Here is a 21173-nt window from a genome sequence, read left to right on the forward strand (position 1 = left end):
TGAAAGATATAAAGCATTTATAAAAGCTCCCAATCTTTCATGTAGTATTTTTATAAAGGTTGTTTCTTGAGCTCTTTACGTGTTTCAAGTGACTTTGCACAATTCTTTGCTCTTGGTGTATGGCACACATGATTTGTCTTGTTTGATATTTGTTCCTCTTAATTTTTGCACATATGTCTTTATTCTTTGTTTCTCTTGCCTTATGGCATCATCAAGACACAAACCCATTCATTGCCGATTATTGCAGTCAGTACCTCAATTTTTTGTGTGTAGATTCAAATAATGCAGGTGATGTAGAGATCTTGCATTCTAAATATCTCATCCTACCTAAAGGGACTCCAAAAGTAGTAGTGTATGACTTACATAAGGACTTTTAAAATTCCTCTAGGAAAATAAATATACTTACAGAAGGGGATTTATAAAATTTTCCAAAATTTACAGAGGGGATACTAGGAAATACTAGAAATAGGTTACATAGGGATTTAGAAAAGAACCCTTGAACGCACGTGATATAGACATATTACACTAAGTGACCCCCCCGAGGGTTATACTAAGGTACAAAAAAAATGAAACCTTAGTTTCGAGCACCTAAGGTTTAAAATTTGAATACTTCGATTTTAATATTTTTTAAACGAAGATAAATAGAGCGTTAGCTATTGTTTTAACAATTCGAAAAAAATAGAGGCAGAGCATTTACAACGTTGATTGCGACCCGCCCAACATATTCACAAACAAAACTTTGAAAAGCGAGAGACATATGTGTAAAAGCACAACCTTTATTCGTATTGGGGATCCCACAACTTTTTACAAGGCTGCTTCACAAGGGAGCAAAGCCCAAAACAAGAACCAACACTAGAAACTGCATAATTCAAACTAATGCATAAGTGTTTTTTACATTAGCTCTGAGACTACAAACTGAAAGTCAAGATATGAAGCAAGCATCTTTTTGAGGGCTCTTGTCCCCCAACGGGACAAAGTCCTTGCCTTCAGGTATTCCTTTGAGAAAGCTAGCACGACCATCCACAGTGGTAGGCCTCTCCCAAACGGAGGTGAACTTTTCATAGTACACAGGCTACGGCGGGGAGTCCTCGTTGTGTAGAATATCGATGGGGTTCTCGTGCGAGACGATGGCCCCTAGCGCCTGCGCAACCTCCTCATCTTCATCTGGTACAACATCCTCGAACTCCAGGTCCTCAACCGGGTCCTCCTCTTCATCAACGATCCCTTCTTCTTTCCGTTCTCCAAAGTACCTGAAAGAACGAGATTCCATAAAGAAGATATTCTCTATGTTAACACATTGGCTCTCTTGTGGCATCTTCATAATCTTCCAAACAAAGCAGGCTCTCTTACTATCCATACCATTCCCGGCCTTTGGAATTACCCAAGATGCAGCTGGATAGTACTTCCCGGTTTTGAGCATTCTTAAAAGTGTCCAGCTCAAAGTTACCCCGAGCTTTTGTTAGACACGTAATTTGTGGGGATCGACGGAGCACACACACAAGGAGAGAGGGAGAGAGGAAGAGGGACACAGGATATGGTGCTACCTCATGTAGCTTATTCTGCATCATCCACAATAGAATGGCTATACACTTATGTAGTGTATGTTAGTGTTAGTGGGCGTTCACGCTGGGTGGCTGGCCAATGGCCTTTTACCCCAACAACCTCCCACTTAAAAGCCAATGTGCTGATAAGTGACAGCCTAGTAGCCTACTAGTGTATGTACAATAGATGAGAGATATGACTGACTCTCAACCAATTCCCACACTCTCTCTCGAGCTGCATGCATGCATTTGTATCCGCTCCAACAATAACCATACATGTGTATCCCTGCTAGAGCATGCACGCACATCCTGCAGGTATCTTGTAATGACCTGCGTAGCTCCACCATGCTCCATGCCAGTGTCAGTCACCATATGACTAACAACTCCCACTGCAAATGCTCCCACTGCAGCTGCTATGTCAGGTCTCGACACTAGAAGGTTGTACATGAGAATCCCGAACGCTGATGAAACCTGCACAATCTCGGATAACCTGACCATATCAGTCATCCCAGTGCAATATGCATCTATTGCATCATCATTAGGACAAGTCGAGTATGGATGTGTTGATCCCGGGGTACTCATCATCTTCCCCGCATCCATAGAGACTGGATCCCAGTGTCCTGGCATAACCATGTCAGCATCTGGCATAACCATGTCAGCATCTGGCATAAGCATATCAAGAAATGACTGCATAATCGCTGCATCCGCAGCATCCAAATCAGTCATCTCTGCCATCATAGCCGATGGCTCGCTCTGCTGTGACTCAATAGACCAAAGCCGCTCTACCTCTGCAATCGCTAACTCAACTGCAGACATATCATGCACAGCTGTATCTTCAAGAGAATCGGATGCATCAAACAAGAATGCATCCATTTCTGGCTCCTGAGCACACTGAAGCTCACCTGCGAATGAGACACGTCTCGTCTCTCGCTCATCACATGTCAGTGTCGTTGTGTAGAATATCGATGGGGTTCTCGTGCGAGCCGATGGCCCCTAGCGCCTGCGCAGCCTCCTCATCTTCATCCGGTACAACGTCCTTGAACAAATTAGTGTATGTACAATGGATGAGAGATATGACTGACTCTCAACCAACGCCCACGCTCTCTCTCGAGCTGCATGCATGCATCTGTATCCGCTCCAGCAATAACCATACATGTGTATCCCTGCTAGAGCATGCACGCACATCCTGCAGGTATCTTGTAATGACCTGCGTAGCTCCACCATGCTCCATGCCAGTGTAAGTCACCATATGACTAACAACTCCCACTGCAAATGCTCCCACTGCAGCTGCTATGTCGGGTCTCGACACTAGAAGGTCGTACATGAGAATCCCGAACGCTAATGAAACCTGCACAATCTCGGATAACCTGACCATATCAGTCTAACCAGTGCAATATGCATCTACTGCATCATCATTAGGACAAGTCGAGTATGGATGTGTCGATCCCGGGGTACTCATCATCTTCCCCGCATCCATAGAGACTGGATCCCAGTGTCCTGGCGTAACCATGTCAGCATCTGGCATAAGCATATCAAGAAATGACTGCATAATTGCTGCATCCGCAGCATCCAAATCAGTCATCTCCGCCATCATACCCGATGGCTCGCCCTGCTGTGACTCAATAGAGCAAAGCCGCTCTACCTCTGCAATCGCTAACTCAACTGCAGACATATCATGCACAGCTGTATCCTCAAGAGAATCGGATGCATCAAAGAACAATGCATCCATTTCTGGCTCCTGAGCACACTGAAGCTCACCTGCGAATGAGACACGTCTCGTCTTTCGCTCATCACACGTCAGTGTCGTAACTGAGACTATACCGTCTCGTATCTCAGAAACCTGCAATGCGTAAACAATGTAGGACCTAGCTCCTCGCACAATGACTAGGCGACCCAATTGCATGCGAAATGACTGCTCTCCAAGCAGTACACGACATCCACTGTCTGCTAGCTGTCTCATTGAGATCAAACTCTGTGCAATCCCAGGAACATATCGCACATGCCACATCACATAAGATGCACCACTGGGTAATGACAAGCATACATCTCCTGCACCCTCTATGTCATACGCTGAACCATGAGCAAGATGAACATGGCCAAGTCTCGCACTAGAGAAAGTGCTAAACCACTCACGACACGAGGATATGTGGAACTCTGCACAATCATCTAGCAACCAACGCGAAGAAGTGCCACCTGTACCAAACATGTAAACAAGAGGAACACTAGAGGCAAACGTGACATCACTGTCACTAGCATACTCTGCCACCTCTCCAGTCTGTGTCAATACCACACATGCATCATGCATACATCGTCGTTGTTGCCTCATACGTCTGAAGCAACGTCGTCTAATGTGTCCTGTGTGACCACAATGCCAACATCTGAACTGTCGACAAGAACAAGACCGCCGTCTCTCACGAGTCATCATCGTAGACTCAGAACCATCACACATATCTGCTAGCTGGATGTCAAAACTGTATATGCGTCAAAGTGGGAGACCACTCAACCACTACGCTAATCAAGCATAATACCGCATCAACCTGATGCTCGCATATGCAAACTGTATCTCAAGTATAGCTCTATCAAAGATAACAGAAAGGCAGTGTCCGACCTCTGCTAAGCCAAGCAGAAAATCGCAACGACTCAACACGGGGATAACAGCTCTCAAGCGAGCGTAAAGCGCATAACCATATGCACAAGTAGTGAACAAACACAATGCTCAAAACACATCCCACAAGTAGTGTTGCAAAATCTGACACCTGCGTAACCTGTACCTGTAAACCTGCAGAACCTGTAACTTGTTACTATGTATAACCCGTAGCCACTACGAGCATACAAACAATCTCACTCCTGCGAGAGTGGATACAAGAACACAAATCCGTGTCCAAATGATATGCGATATCGATGAATCACATCACCAACCAAATTCAGCACTCAAACCGTGCATAAATGACCACCTGCAAAGGGGGAAAAATAACTGAAGTTTCAGCCCTAAAATAGCTGCAAAATCAGCCCACAAATGTGCCACAAATCAGCCCACAACTGAGCCAAACATAAACACCTGCAAGGAGGGAAAGATGGCTGAATTTTCAGCCCACAAAACAGCCCTCAAACCTGCAAAAATTCGGCTAACAAATAGCCCTTACAGTCTTCTGTATGCAAAGCACACACTGTTCGCTCACCTCCTGCAAATGTCAACGAGCCGAGTGAGCCATACATGAACCTGTAACCTATCAAATAGCTATGCACAAGTACGGAGACCACATGTCTCGTATCCGCACAGATCATACATCAAGACCATCTCTAAACATGATCCAAAGCAAAGCTCAAGCACCTCTCTAACGCATGTCACAATGCGCATAAACCTGGCAACAAATCCGGCAAGATAGCCTCAACTTGCATACATAACCATAAGTGCAAAACCGCACAACAAAAGATGACAACAAGTATGTCAAAAGAGTATGCAAGTCTTGTCAAGAGCAACGAATGCTCGAGATGCCAAAACACTCTTACCCGAGAGCAATCGTAGGGCGCAAATGATGCTCAATACACGCTGAAATCAGCCCATCATGTCACATGGAATCCCTGTCCGGAAAACACGCTACTAGTGTATCCACATGGCACCATAATAGAGCATCAAACTATGCACAAACCGTGCATCACAATAGCATCCACAATGGCTGCAAAATCAGCCCATACACATGCCACAATGCCTGTCACTGTCACACCTGTGTATCCAGTGCTCTCTCACGGCAACTAGCTCAAAACCATATGAGCTCACAGCATAATACTCTCCCACGTGAGCGAAATATGCTCAACACCTGTGACTGCAACAAAAGACCTCAAGGCAAACCACCGAGTCAAACACCTGCAATCACTGTCACAATGCCACGTGCAGGTACACACTGTACTCGCATAAACCTGCTCACAACATGCGCACCTAAGCACCTGTAGCACCTGTAGTAATGTTTTGCACCTGTATGTGGGCTCTATGGGCTGCCAAGTGATACCTGTATGAGCTGAAAACTATTGCCCCAACTATTGAGCAATATGTGTGCACAACTTGGAGCGCAGCAAGCTCACAAAATTGCACAAAAAATAGCTCTAAATTCAGCCCAAAGCTGGCTGAACACCACCTACAAAACACCACCTGTGGAAGCTCTGAAACATGCTCGAAGCGTGGGCAAATCATGTGCAAATGTCATACATCAAGTCGAAATGACTAAACATTCTCCAAACACCATGGAGGGAAGCAAGACAGTCTCATACACCGAAGTACACCTGTCTCATATGCAATACATGCACGGCCAACAATTGAGCAAACCACGCTCACCACATCTGCAAAACCCGTAGATCTAATGGCCAAACCAAGACCTGTACCTGTGGATATACCTGCAACTTGTGAAATGCATGTGTGACCTGTGGCACGAGAATGGTACTCAACCACAATCACATACATCAATGGAGCATGCTACACAAAACCCTATGCCTTAAACCACCCTGCAAATACCTTGCAGATCTGCAAAACAGGCTTCTTGCAGCAAGAAATTTTAAAACAATGTTTTGATAGCCAAAACGTCCGAATTCGCCGTTTTTTACGCAGACCCAGGTACAAAGTACCTGCTTTTGTTCAGAGCGGCCGATTTGGGGGGTGTATGATGTGCAGTCAAAAATTTTTGACGATTGGGAAGATTTCTGCCTGTTTTGCTGCAGATCTACTACCAAGATGCCCACACTGCTCCACCACAAAGGGAGCACACAAGGGGCAATCACTATGCAGCAAAAAACAAGTACCTTGAGCTCCACAATGAGCTCAAAACGCAGCACTCCAAGCTCTGATCTGCTCACCTCTCTCACACACATGCTCGCAAAGCTGCGAAGCTCGCCATAGCCAAGCTCGAATCCAAGCTCTGATACCAGTTGTGCGGATAGAAGGAGCACACACACAAGAAGAGAGGGAGAGAGGAAGAGGGACATAGGATATGGTGCTACCTCATGTAGCTTATTCTGCATCATCCACAATAGAATGGCTATACACTTATGTAGTGTATGTTAGTGTTAGTGGGCGTTCACACTGGGCGGCTAGCCATTGGCCTTTTACCCCAACAGTAATTCTCCATATAAACATACGCTCTCTCGAAAAGGTTACTCGGTGAGAGACAGACCTTGTTCTTTAGGTCGGATTGACCATAAAGAGTGTAAAGCTGCCTACCTCTTGTCATTTCTTCTGCAGTTACATTATGAGAGAAAAAGAGGAAATGAGTTTTATGCAGAGCTTTCATACAGTAGCCCACCATACCTTCAAAGGTGTGCATTTTCATTTGTCGCAAAGTGCGACACATTACGATGCCACCCATCGGCTTGCAGACATCCCATGCAAGAAACTTCTTAATTGTTTTCCCTATAGCAATCAAAGACGTAGACATCAGCATGACAACCATCTGGAAGTGCAAATGATGGACCGTCCCCCCCTTCTCCAAGGAGAACAAACCCTTCACACACTCCAGACGTACAAACTCCTCCAATGGCTCCCAGATAGCAAGGTCCACATCGCCATTGCCCACGTCTACGGTCACAGAAACCTCGAACATCCTTTTTCTCTTCTCTTTTGGAAAAGATAGACACTTGCTGACAGAAGGGGTGCTCTTCACCGAAGGGGCTGAGACAGAGCGCCCTACATCCGAAGAACCCGCAAGGGGAAAAAAAAAAAAGACAGAATTCAGATTTTTTATGCCAATAATATTCTCGGAACAAATGAGAGAGCGCACAGAAACAGGCAGCATGCAGCGTTCTGCAAAGAAGTATAAAATATGCACTCTTATTCAATTTCTTATTTTCTGCAGAAATCAGAAAAAGAGGACAGATTCGAATAAAAGACAGACCTATATTTTCTTCTTGATCTGCAAAAACAAAAGATGAAGGACAATCTTTCTAGAAATGCGAAAAAAGAAATCACCAGATGATCTCGCGTTTCTCTTGACGGATTTAAGGTTGGGTACCAGAGCCTGGGTGCCAGGAGGTGTCAACACACGTGGAGTCTTGCTCCGCTTTGCAATGGCGTTGCCCCAAGCTTCTAGAGTGGCAAAGTGGAAGGAGAGGAATCCAAAGGAGCAGACTCAGAGTGGCAGACGAGATCGGGAGAGTCCGGGAGACAAACCGAAGCACAGTTGGTCTTGTCTTTCAAGGGCTTCCTTCTAGGAGGCATGCAGGCAGAACCAGGCAGAGCAACACAGACATAAAGAAGACTGCGAGCAGGTTTTTTATAACAGGGAACGAGCTTACCTCCATGTGGTGAACCATGCGGAAGCATGTGAAGGTAAGACCAACCATGGTGAGTTGCCATGTTGGGCGACGCTCAGTGATTCAATAAGGACAACAGTAAAAAACAAAAAAGGGGAAACAGAACAAACCTTTGTATGATGAGCGGGGACGACGTTTGCGGATCGAAGGCCATGTGCAGAAGCAATCCAGCACCTACAGATTTTGCACGAGGAGGACGAGGACAAGGGTCGCGAGGCAAACGACACAACAACGTCCAGGGCATGCGGGACGCAAAGATGACGATTCAAAAGTGGAAATAGTGGAAGATAACTTACCTGCCGGAATTTCAAGTGTCTTGCAAGAGAAAGACGAGCCGCGAGATAACGCAAGATTGCATGCAAAGGCCGGCGCCATGCGGGACGGAAAGATGAAGATTAACAAGTGGAAATAGTAGAGGACATCTTACTTGGCGGAATTTACAGGGTTTTGCAAGGGAAAGAGGCGCACGGAGCTCCCGCAGGTTTGCATGCAATGGACGGCGGCATAGAGGACGAGCACGACGAGTGGTAGGCGAGGACGACGATGCGTACAAAGTGGAGGAGAAATCATATGCTCACGCGTGCGTGCATGCAAAGGCAAGGGCGAGCACGACGAGTGGCATCCGTGTGGCTTTATTGCTAATTTCAAGCATAGCATGCATGATGGATCGCCGCGTGTTAATATGGAGTTATTTTTTGTAAGGACCTAGCAAAAAATGAAAAAAACCTTATTACAACTAATTAATAGACCTTAATTTTCGACATAGTGGCCCCTTATTGATATGACAATGGCACAAGCCTTGTCCACCTTATGTTTCCAAAGCCAAGCTGACTTGATTCACTAGAGGTGGAATTTTAATGCTTGGCAATGAGGAGGGCAAGTCTAGGTATGGACATACCAGTTCCTTCAATGTTCGACACGTTTCCACATTGGATATTGTCTATGAGGATCAACCATGGAAGAGACGCCTCTCTATGGAGTTTTTAGAGCTCATTTTCATACTTGAGCCTAAGCACATTTGTCATATATAATATATATATATATATATATATAGGTACAATTCGGAGCAACTTCAAAAATTCACTTATCCGCCATGACGCAAATTGGGGAAAACGAGCAGGAAGCTCGAATCGAGGCATGGTTTGACCCTGGGATTAGTATGAGGTCTACCGAGCACAACGGTGCAATAAAACGCTAGGGATTAGTCGGGCACATCGGAGGTATAAGCACTTAGACCTTTTTTAGAGTTCATTTGTATTTTTTGTGTGAGAGAGCTAGAGCACCTAGAGCGGGTGACCTTCCAACGCTTCGTACGAGCTACACACGCACACCCACACTGATCCATGAGAGGTATAGTTCAAGTATACCTTAAAGTTGATGTGTATGCATGCCTTGAACGGTGAGAAACGGTTCTTTACAGAACCGCACACACAACACATTGCATGACAGCTCAAAACAAATCTAAATAGCACAAAAATTGCATCAGAGCATAGGCACAGATTGGGCATCAAGCACGAACAATCATAGTTTGAAAAAGAGCTGGCCACCACTATAAGAAGATGGCCAAACACCAAGGCCTATACCGACGTCGTAAGACTGGGCTTAAAATAGCCCCATCATTGGTATGCGCCTGAGAAACAACTGCGGTCTCATAACGTCGGAATAGATACATACCGACGCACATACCCACGCACATACCAATGCACATACCAATTAGTATACCAACGCACATACCGAGGTGAGACCGAGGTACATTCAAAGGAGCATTCCAGTGCAAATACCAACGCATATACCGTCGTTTTGAGCAGTAAATGTTTTTAGACGGAATGGCTCCAAATAGAAACCAAATGTATATACTTCCTTCAGTACCATATCAATTGTACTCTTTATTGTACATTAAGATAAAATTAAGAAGACCAAAAAGAGGCCAATAACGATAACGTTAAAAATAACAACATGAGACCAATAACCATAATGTTAAAAAGACCAATAATAGGCCAATAACCATAACCATAACGAAGAACCATAACCATAACGATAAAAAGACCAACGAGAGGTCGATAAATATGTGCAGGATAGAATTGATTACATCATAATGAGAGCTAAACAAATCTTCTCTAAATCCAAAAATTGAAATCAATGTTGAAAATACATCATGAAATGCTAAAGAAAATTAGCTCAAGTGATTACATCATAAGGATCTAAAAAATGTTCTTGAAATCCAAAAATTGGCCTAAATGTCCATGATACATCATAAAAAGCAATAAATATGCGCTACTCAAAACCCAAAAAGTGACATATAACCTGCACAAACAAGCAAACACGAAAATGCAAAGAAAAATTAGAAAGTGTTGTACTTGTTATGATGCTAGAAATAAAAATGCACTAAGTTTAGAATACTTGCCAGGTCAATATGTGAACTTGGACCAATCAACTGTCTCACTCATTGCAATTTCTTCAAACAAATCCAGCGTCCCATGTTTGTATGCATATCTTTCCTCCTCAACCGTTGGCTCACGACCCACACAGCGCTCCTATATGTACAAATCACTTAAATTAAGTCTCATGTGTATGAAAAAATCACAAACAACAATTATGAAAATACTTACAAAGACTGGGCGCATCGACTCGTATCCACCGCTCCCAAGATGCAATGAACCCACACTCTCCAGTCGTGTGGCTATGGCCTCTCTCTGCTGCCTGAATTTGTTTGGCGTATCCCTCGGCTCGTGTGCTATGATCTCCCACTCCTCTGCATCAAGCCAAGTTGGCTTGGGTCAACCATCTCGGAAAGCATCCCTCGCCTCTGACCTACGATGGGACATGCACTGCTTGCAAACCTCTTTGATCCAATAGTTGCTTACTGTTTCCCTTGGATCAGCTGGCCTATACTCACTTTTGATTGCTTCAATAATGTAGTTCTTTCTTTCTTTATCTTGTTCATCCCATTTGGTCATAATTCTATGACCAAATTGTATGGTGCACATTAGGAGAATTTTGAGCTCATTTGGAGGGCCTTCTAAGAAATTCACAAAAGTTGTATTTTCTTGTTGGCATTAATTTCTCAACCATGCAAACTGCCTCAATGGCGTTTAGGCGAGCTGCCTCTAGTGTATCTCTCCGTACTTCTTTCGCAGAGATCCAGTGCACCAAGGAGCTAATTTTGTAGATGGTGGCTCGTAACTCCTCGGTGAGACAATCTTTTATTGCTATGGGTAGCACAAATTGCAAGAATTTGTGCCAATCATGAGACTTGAGGCCACATAGCTCATCATCTTTTGTAAATGCCCCCTTCAAAGAATGCATGCATCTTGTTGGAGTGTGAAATCCATAAATGGATCTTTTTACCTGTTGTTGTTCTGTCTTGCTCAACACCCAAGGTGCTTTTGGTAGTAGCAACTTGCCATTAGGCCTTGTGCGTGCCCAAAGATCTGGCCTCCTTTCAACATGTTGCCATAAGTTAGAGTGCCCAGCCGCCCATGAGATGTCCGGCGGCCGTCTTCTTCAAAATACCTAAGCTACTGGCTTTCATGAGTACGGCCGGCTGTACACATGTTGTAGGCTCGGCCCGCATTTACAAAATATCCAACGCTTAGCGCGGTTTTCACAAAAAGGTTATATTACAAGCGGATCCGCGTGTTAGGGTGTTAGTGTGAAAAGGCGAGCGGACGGTCCTGTTAACCCGAGGTGTCGAGGGGGTTAACACGACCATACTCCCCCCGGAACCCAAAAACTTTGATTTCTCATAAGGTGCTGGCGGAGTCATCAAAGTAACATCCGCCAATCCCTAGTCGGCATCGTTTATGGTTGAGACTAGGACGGTATCTGATCGTCATTGAGCCCCCAACTTTCGTTCTTGATTAATGAAAACATCCTTGGCAAATGCTTTCGCAGTAGTTCCTCTTTCATAAATCCAAGAATTTCACCTCTGACAATGAAATACGAATGCCCCCAACCATAATCATTACTCCGGTCTCGAAGACCAACACAATAGGACCAGAGTCCTATCGCGTTATTCCATGCTAATGTATTCAGAGCATAGGCTTGCTTTGAGCACTCTAATTTTTTCAAAGTAACATCGCCGAATCCGTGTCCCAGCCAATTAAGGTGAGGAGTGCGTCCCCGATAGAAACGGCGGAGCGACCAGTGCACACCAAAATAGGCGGACCGCTCGCCCCGCCCCGCCCTGAGATCCACCAACTACGAGCTTTTTAACTGCAACAACTTAAACATATGCTATGTAGAGGCAATTCCTCTCATTTGCCTCAAAAAGTTAAGACCACACATAGAGGGACAAAGCAAAAAGTCCTTATAAATCAGAATATTATTGTGGTTGCATGGCCATTTTGCTCACAATGAGGCTGACTTGGCTTCCAGGATTTCTCGTTCACAAGAAATCTACGATTCAAGGGTTTAGGGTCTAGGGTCTAAAAACTGGGATACTGCAAGACAACTACGACCAAGTGCGGCAACGCAAGTGGAGAAAAAAAATGCAAAAAGCCGATTTTCGGGGGCCAGCTTCATGCTAGCAAAGTGATGCACTGGTAAAAAGAGTCGAGCAGGGCTACTTTTGAGATTTCTCGTTCACAAGATCGCATTGTGACGCGAGTGAAGAGGATACGTCTCGAAAGTAGAAGGGAGCCAAGAGATTTCTCATTCACAGGATCGCACTGAGGCGCAAGTGAAGAGGATACGTCTCAAGACAAAGAGGTGGCTAACCTTCCTACCTCAACGGGAAGTGATGAGTAGGCAGAAAAAGGTGCTAAAACATATTACATTCATGGCTCTAGCAAAGCTCAAACTCCAAGCAGTCATAAAAGGACCTTCCAGAATTCAGTTGTCAATATCATAGTTTAATGCTGCTCATAATTTATCCAATCACACGACAAACGTCCTCGAACAAATTAATGTATGTACAATGGATGAGAGATATGACTGACTCTCAACCAACGCCCACGCTCTCTCTTGAGCTGCATGCATGCGTCTGTATCCGCTCCAGCAATAACCATACATGTGTATCCCTGCTACAGCATGCACGCACATCCTGCAGGTATCTTGTAATGACCTGCGTAGCTCCACCATGCTCCATGCCAGTGTCAGTCACCATATGACTAACAACTCCCACTGCTCCCACTGCAGCTGCTATGTCGGGTCTCGACACTAGAAGGTCGTACATGAGAATCCCGAACGCTGACGAAACCTGCATGTAATCTCAGATAACCTGACCATATCAGTCATCCTAGTGCAATATGCATCTACTGCATCATCATTAGGACAAGTCGAGTATGGATGTGTCGATCCCGAGGTACTCATCATCTTCCCCGCATCCATAGAGACTGGATCCCAGTGTCGTGGCGTAACCATGTCAGCATCTGGCATAAGCATATCAAGAAATGACTGCATAATCGCTGCATCCGCAGCATCCAAATCAGTCATCTCCGCCAGCATACCCGATGGCTCGCCCTGCTGTGACTCAATAGAGCAAAGCCGCTCTACCTCTGCAATCACTAACTCAACTGCAGACATATCATGCACAGCTGTATCCTCAAGAGAATCGGATGCATCAAACAAGAATGCATCCATTTCTAGCTCCTGAGCACACTGAAGATCACTTGTGAATGAGACACGTCTCGTCTTTCGCTCATCACACGTCAGTGTCGTAACTGAGACTATGCCGTCTCGTATCTAAGAAACCTGCAATGGGTAAACAATGTAGGACCTAGCGCCTCGCACAATGACTAGGCGACCCAATTGCATGCGAAATGACTGCTCTCCAAGCAGTACACGACATCCACTGTCTGCTAGCTGTCTCATTGAGATCAAACTCTGCGCAATCCCAGGAACATATCGCACATGGCACAGCACATAAGATGCACCACTGGGTAAAGACAAGCATACATCTCCTGCACCCTCTATGTCATATGCTGAACCATCAGCAAGATGAACATGGCCAAGTCTCGCACTAGAGAAAGTGCTAAACCACTCACGACACGAGGATATGTGGAACTCTGCACAATCATCTAGCAACCAACGCGAAGAAGTGCCACCTGTACCAGACATGTAAACAAGAGGAACACTAGAGGCAAACGTGACATCACCGTCACTAGCATACTCTGCCACCTCTCTAGTCTGTGTCAATACCACACATGCATCATGCATACATCGTCGTTGTTGCCTCATACGTCTGAAGCAACGTCGTCTAATGTGTCCTGTGTGACCACAATGCCAACATCTGAACTGTCGACAAGAACAAGACCGCCGTCTCTCACGAGTCATCATTGTAGACTCAGAATCATCACACATATCTGCTAGCTGGATGTCAAAACTGTATATGCGTCAAAGTGGAAGACCACTCAACCACTATGCTAATCAAGCATAATACCGCATCAACCTGATGCTCGCATATGCAAACTATATCTCAAGTATAGCTCTATCAAAGATAACAGAAAGGCAGTGTCCGACCTTTGCTAAGCCAAGCAAAAAATCGCAACGACTCAACACGGGGATAACAGCTCTCAACCGAGCGTAAAGCGCATAACCATATGCGCAAGTAGTGAACAAACACAATGCTCAAAACACATCCCACAAGTAGTGTTGCAAAATCTGACAACTGCGTAACCTGTACCTGTAAACCTGTAGAACCTATAACTTGTGACTATGTATAACCCGTAGCCACTACGAGCATACAAACAATCTCACTCCTGGGAGAGTGGATACAAGAACACAAATCCGTGTCCAAATGATATGCGATATCGATGAATCACATCACCAACCAAATTCAGCACTCAAACCGTGCATAAATGACCACCTGCAAAGGGGGAAAAATAACTGAAGTTTCAGCCCTCAAATAGCTGCAAAATCAGCCCACAAATGTGCCACAAATCAGCCCACAATTGAGCCGAACATAGGCACCTCCAAGGAGGGAAAGATGGCTGAATTTTCATCCCACAAAACAGCCCTCAAACCTGCAAAAAATCGGCTAACAAATAGCCCTGACAGTCTTCTGTATGCAAAGCACACACTGTTCGCTCAACTCCTGCAAATGTCAACCAGCCGAGTGAGCCATACATGAACCTGTAACCTGTCAAATAGCTATGCACAAGTACGGAGACCACATGTCTCGTATCCGCACAGATCATACATCAAGACCATCTGTAAACATGAGCCAAAGCAAAGCTCAAGCACCTCTCTAACGCATGTCACAATGCGCATAAACCTGGCAACAAATCCGGCAAGATAGCCTCAACTTGCATACATAACCATAAGTGCAAAACCGCACAACAAAAGATGACAACAAGTATGTCAAAAGAGTATGCAAGTCTTGTCAAGAGCAACGAATGCCAGAGATGCCAAAACACTCTTACCCGAGAGCAATCATAGGGCGCAAATGATGCTCAATACACGCTGAAATCAGCCCATCATGTCACACGGAATCCCTGTCTGGAAAACACGCTACTAGTGTATCCACATGGCACCATAATAGAGCATCAAACTATGCACAAACCGTGCATCACAATAGCATCCACAATGGCTGCAAAATCAGCCCATACACATGCCACAATGCCTGTCACTGTCACACCTGTGTATCCAGTGCTCTCTCACGGCAACTAGCTCAAAACCATATGAGCTCACAGCATAATACTCTCCCACGTGAGCGAAATATGCTCAACACTTGTGACTGCAACAAAAGACCTCAAGGCAAACCACCGAGTCAAACACCTACAATCACTGTCACAATGCCACCTGCAAGTACACACTGTACTCACATAAACCTGCTCACAACATGCGCACCTGAGCACCTGTAGCACCTGTAGTAATGTTTTGCACCTGTATGTGGGCTCTATGGGCTGCCAAGTGATACCTGTATGAGCTGAAAACTATTGAGCAATATGTGTGCACAACTTGGAGCGCAGCAAGCTCACAAAATTGCACAAAAAATAGCTCTAAATTCAGCCCAAAGCTGGCTGAACACCACCTGCAAAACACCACCTGTGGAAGCTCTGAAACATGCTCGAAGCGTGGGCAAATCATGTGCAAATGTCATACATCAAGTCGAAATGACTAAACATTCTCCAAACACCATGGAGGGAAGCAAGACAGTCTCATACACCGAAGTACACCTGTCTCATATGCAATACATGCACGGCCAACAATTGAGCAAACCACGCTCACCACATTTGCAAAACCCGTAGATCTAATGGCCAAACCAAGACCTGTATCTGTGGATATACCTGCAACTTGTGAAATGCAAGTGTGACCTGTGGCACGAGAATGGTACTCAACCACAATCACATACATCAATGGAGCATGCTACACAAGACCCTATGCCTTAAACCACCTGCAAATACCTTGCAGATCTGCAAAACAGTCTTCTCGCAGCAGGAAATTTTAAAACAATGTTTTGATAGCCAAAACATCCGAATTCGCCGTTTTTTACGCAGACCCAGGTACAAAATACCTGCTTTTGTTCAGAGCGGCCGATTTGGGGGGTGTATGATGTGCTGTAAAAAATTTTTGACGACTGGGAAGATTTCTGCCTGTTTTGCTGCAGATCTACTACCAAGATGCCCACACTGCTCCACCACAAAGGGAGCACACAAGGGGCAATCACTATGCAGCAAAAAACAAGTACCTTGAGCTCCACAATGAGCTCAAAACGCAACACTCCAAGCTCTGATCTGCTCACCTCTCTCACACACATGCTCGCAAAGCTGTGAAGCTCGCCATAGCCAAGGTCGAATTCAAGCTCTGATACCAGTTGTGGGGATAGAAGGAGCACACACACAAGGAGAGAGGGAGAGAGGAAGAGGGACATAGGATATGGTGCTACCTCATGTAGCTTATTCTGCATCATCCACAATAGAATGGCTATACACTTATGTAGTGTATGTTAGTGTTAGTGGGCGTTCACACTGGGCGGCTGGCCATTGGCCTTTTACCCCAACAGTAATTCTCCATATAAACATACGCTCTCTCGAAAAGGTTACTCGGTGAGAGACAGACCTTGTTCTTTAGGTCAGCTTGACCATAAAGAGCGTAAAGCTGCCTACCTCTTGTCATTTCTTCTGTAGTTACATTATGAGAGAAAAAGAGGAAATGAGTTTTATGCAGATCTTTCATACAGTAGCCCACCATACCTTCAAAGGTGTTCATTTTCATTTGTCGCAAAGCGCGACACATTACGATGCCACCCATCGGCTTGCAGACATTCCATGCAAGAAACTTCTTAATTGTTTTCCCTATAGCAATCAAAGAGGTAGACATCAGCATGACAACCATCTGGAAGTGCAAATGATGGATCGTCCCCCCCTTCTCCAAGGAGAACAAACCCTTCACACACTCCAGACAGACAAACTCCTCCAATGGCTCCCAGAAAGCAAGGTCCACATTGCCATTGCCCACGTCTACGGTCACAGAAACCTCGAACATCCTTTGTCTCTTCTCTTTTGGAAAAGATAGACACTTGCTGACAAAAGGGGTGCTCTTCACCGAAGGGGCCGAGACAGAGCGCCCTGCATCCGAAGAACCCGCAAGGGGGCAAAAAAAAAAAGACAGAATTCAGATTTTTTATGCCAATAATATTCTCAAAACAAATGAGAGAGCGCACAATTACAGGCAGCGTGCAGCGTTCTGCAAAGAAGTATAAAATATGCACTCTTATTCAATTTCTTATTTTCTGCAGAAATCAAAAAAAGAGGACAGATTCGAATAAAAGACAGACCTATATTTTCTTCTTGATCTGCGAAAACAAAAGATGAAGGACAATCTTTCTAGAAATGCGAAAAAAGAAATCACCAGATGATCTCGCATTTCTCTTGACGGATTTAAGGTTGGGTACCAGAGCCTGGGTGCTAGGAGGTGTCAACACACGTGGAGTCTTGCTCCGCTTTGCAATGGCATTGCATGCAAGCTTCTGGAGTGGCAAAGTGGAAGGACAGGAATCCAAAGGAGCAGACTCAGAGTGGCAGACGAGATCGGGAGAGTCCGGGAGACCAACGGAAGCACGGTTGGTCTTGTCTTTCAAGGGCTTCCTTCTAGGAGGCATGCAGGCAGAACCAGGCAGAGCAACATAGACATAAAGAAGACTGCGAGCAGGTTTTCTATAACAGGGAACGAGCTTACCTCCATGTGGTGAACCATGCGAAAGCACGTGAAGGTAAGACCAACCATGGTGAGTTGCCATGTTGGGCGACGCTCAGTGATTCAACAAGGACAACAGTAAAAAACAAAAAAGGGGAAACAGAACAAACCTTTGTATGACGAGCGGGGACGACGTTTGCAGATCGAAGGCCATGTGCAGAAGCAATCCAGCACCTACAGATTTTGCACGAGGAGGACGAGAATAAGGGTCGCGAGGCAAATGACACAACAACGTCCACGGCATGCGAGACGCAAAGATGACGATTCAAAAGCGAAAATAGTGGAAGATAACTTACCTGCTGGAATTTCAAGTGTCTTGCAAGAGAAAGACGAGCTGGGAGATAACGCAAGATTGCATGCAAAGGCCGGCGCCATGCGGGACAGAAAGATAAAGATTAACAAGCGGAAATAGTAGAGGACATCTTACCTGGCGGAATTTACAGGGTTTTGCAAGGGAAAGAGGCACACGGAGCTCCCGCAGGTTTGTATGCAATGAACGGCGGCATAGAGGACGAGCACGACGAGTGGTAGGCGAGGACGACGATGCGTACAAAGTGGAGGAGAAATCATATGCTCACGCGTGCGTGCATGCAAAGGCAAGGGCGAGCACGACGAGTGGCATCCGTGCGGCTTTATTGCTAATTTCAAGCATAGCATGCATGATGGATCGCCGCGTGTTAATATGGAGTTAAATTTTTTGTAAGGACCTAGTAAAAAATGAAAAAAACCTTATTACAACTAATTAATAGACCTTAATTTTCGACATAGTGGCCCCTTATTGATATGACAATGGCACAAGCCTTGTCCACCTTATGTTTCCAAAGCCAAGCTGACTTGATTCACTAGAGGTGGAATTTTAATGCTTGGCAATGAGGAGGGCAAGTCTAGCTATGGACATACCAGTTCCTTCAATGTTCGACACGTTTCCACATTGGATATTGTCTATGAGGATCAACCATGGAAGAGACGCCTCTCTATGGAGTTTTTAGAGCTCATTTTGATACTTGAGCCTAAGCACATTTGTCATATATAATATATATATATATATAGGTACAATTCGGAGCAACTTCAAAAATTCACTTATCCGCCATGACGCAAATTGGGGAAATCGGGCTAATTTGAGCTCAGGAAGCTCGAATCGAGGCATGGTTTGACCCATAGCATTAGTATGAGGTCTACCGAGCACAACGGTGCAATAAAACACTAGGGATTAGTCGGGCACATCGGAGGTATAAGCACTTAGACCCTTTTTAGAGTTCATTTGTATTTTTTGTGTGAGAGAGCTAGAGCACCTAGAGCGGGTGACCTTCCAGTGCTTCGTACGAGCTACACACGCACACCCACACCGATCCATGAGAGGTATAGTTCAAGTATAGTTCAAGTATACCTTAAAGTTGATGTGTATGCATGCCTTGAACGGTGAGAAATGGTTCTGCACAGAACCGCACACACAACACATTGCATGACAGCTCAAAACAAATCTAAATAGCACAAAAATTGCATCAGAGCATAGGCACAGATTGGGCATCAAGCACGAACAATCATAGTTTGAAAAAGAGCTGGCCACCACTATAAGAAGATGGCCAAACACCAAGGCCTATACCGACGTCGTAAGACTGGGCTTAAAATAGCCCCATCATTGGTATGCGCCTCAGAAAAAACGGTGGTCTCATAACGTCGGAATAGATACATACCCACGCACATACCAATGCACATACCAACTAGTATACCAACGCACATACCGAGGTACATTCAAAGGAGCATTCCAGTGCAAATACCAACGCATATACCGTCATTTTGAGCAGTAAATGTTTTTAGACGGAATGGCTCCAAATAGAAACCAAATGTATATACTTCCTTGAGTACCATATCAGTTGTACTCTTTATTGTACATTAAGATAAAATTAAGAAGACCAGAAAGAGGCCAATAACGATAACGTTAAAAATAACAACATGAGACCAATAACCATAATGTTAAAAAGACCAACAATAGGCCAATAACCATAACCATAACGAAGAACCATAACCATAACGATAAAAAGACCAACGAGAGGTCGATAAATATGTGCAGGATAGAATTGATTACATCATAATGAGAGCTAAACAAATCTTCTCTAAATCCAAAAATTGAAATCAATGTTGAAAATACATCATGAAATGCTAAAGAAAATTAGCTCAAGTGATTACATCATAAGGATCTAAAAAATGTTCTTGAAATCCAAAAATTGGCCTAAATGTCCATGATACATCATAAAAAGCAATAAATATGCGCTACTCAAAACCCAAAAAGTGACATATAACCTGCACAAACAAGCAAACACGAAAATGCAAAGAAAAATTAGAAAGTGTTGTACTTGTTATGATGCTAGAACTAAAAATGCACTAAGTTTAGAATACTTGCCAGGTCAATATGTGAACTTGGACCAATCAACTGTCTCACTCGTTGCAATTTCTTCAAACAAATCCAGCGTCCCATGTTTGTATGCATATCTTTCCTCCTCAGCCGTTGGCTCACAACCCACATAGCGCTCCTATATGTACAAATCACTTAAATTAAGTCTCATGTGTATGAAAAAATCACAAACAACAATTATGAAAATGCTTACAAAGAGTGGGCGCATCGACTCGTATCCACCGCTCCCAAGATGCGATGAACCCACACTCTCCAATCGTGTGGCTACGGCCTCTCTCTGCTGCCTGAATTTGTTTGGCGTATCCCTGGGCTCGTGTGCTATGATCTCCCACTCCTCTGCATCAAGCCAAGTTGGCTTGGGTCTACCATCTCGGAAAGCATCCCTCGCCTCTGACCTACGATGGGACATGCACGGCTTGCAAACCTCTTTGATCCAATAGTTGCTTACTGTTTCCCTTGGATCAGCTGGCCTATACTCACTTTTGATTGCTTCAATAATGTAGTTCTTTCTTTCTTTATCTTGTTCATCCCATTTGGTCATAATTCTATGACCAAATTGTATGGTGCACATTAGGAGAATTTTGAGCTCATTTGGAGGGCCTTCTAAGAAATTCACGAAAGTTGTATTTTCTTGTTGGCATTAATTTCTCAACCATGCAAACTGCCTCAATGGCGTTTAGGCGAGCTGCCTCTAGTGTATCTCTCCGTACTTCTTTCGTAGAGATCCAGTGCACCAAGGAGCTAATTTTGTAGATGGTGGCTCGTAACTCCTCGGTGAGACA

General features: G+C 44.6%; 2 protein-coding genes and 3 pseudogenes across 2 annotated transcripts; all 5 read right to left on the reverse strand.

Annotated features, from left to right (window-relative positions):
• Positions 1–922: 922 nt before the first annotated feature.
• LOC147891482 (uncharacterized) lies at positions 923–1568 on the reverse strand (annotated as a pseudogene).
• A 180-nt stretch (positions 1569–1748) lies between these two features.
• LOC147891483 (uncharacterized) lies at positions 1749–3990 on the reverse strand. Its single transcript, XM_087387970.1, has 3 exons — positions 2947–3990; positions 2749–2889; positions 1749–2432 (listed from the first exon to the last, which is right to left on the reverse strand). The coding sequence occupies exons 1-3, from the start codon at positions 3988–3990 to the stop codon at positions 1749–1751; spliced, it is 1869 nt and encodes a 622-aa protein (XP_087244096.1).
• A 6256-nt stretch (positions 3991–10246) lies between these two features.
• Positions 10247–10795, reverse strand: LOC147891484 (uncharacterized; annotated as a pseudogene).
• Positions 10796–12780: 1985 nt separating this feature from the next.
• LOC147891485 (uncharacterized) lies at positions 12781–14141 on the reverse strand (annotated as a pseudogene).
• Positions 14142–20383: 6242 nt separating this feature from the next.
• On the reverse strand, positions 20384–20962 carry LOC147891486 (uncharacterized). The gene is made up of 2 exons (XM_087388980.1): positions 20585–20962; positions 20384–20509 (listed from the first exon to the last, which is right to left on the reverse strand). Exons 1-2 carry the CDS (start codon positions 20960–20962, stop codon positions 20384–20386), a joined length of 504 nt encoding a protein of 167 aa, XP_087245106.1.
• Positions 20963–21173: the final 211 nt, after the last annotated feature.

Source organism: Dipteris shenzhenensis, chromosome 17 (assembly GCF_047967505.1).
Source record: "Dipteris shenzhenensis isolate YYH24624 ecotype China chromosome 17, Dip_SZ_1.0, whole genome shotgun sequence".
Lineage (NCBI taxonomy): Eukaryota > Viridiplantae > Streptophyta > Polypodiopsida > Gleicheniales > Dipteridaceae > Dipteris > Dipteris shenzhenensis.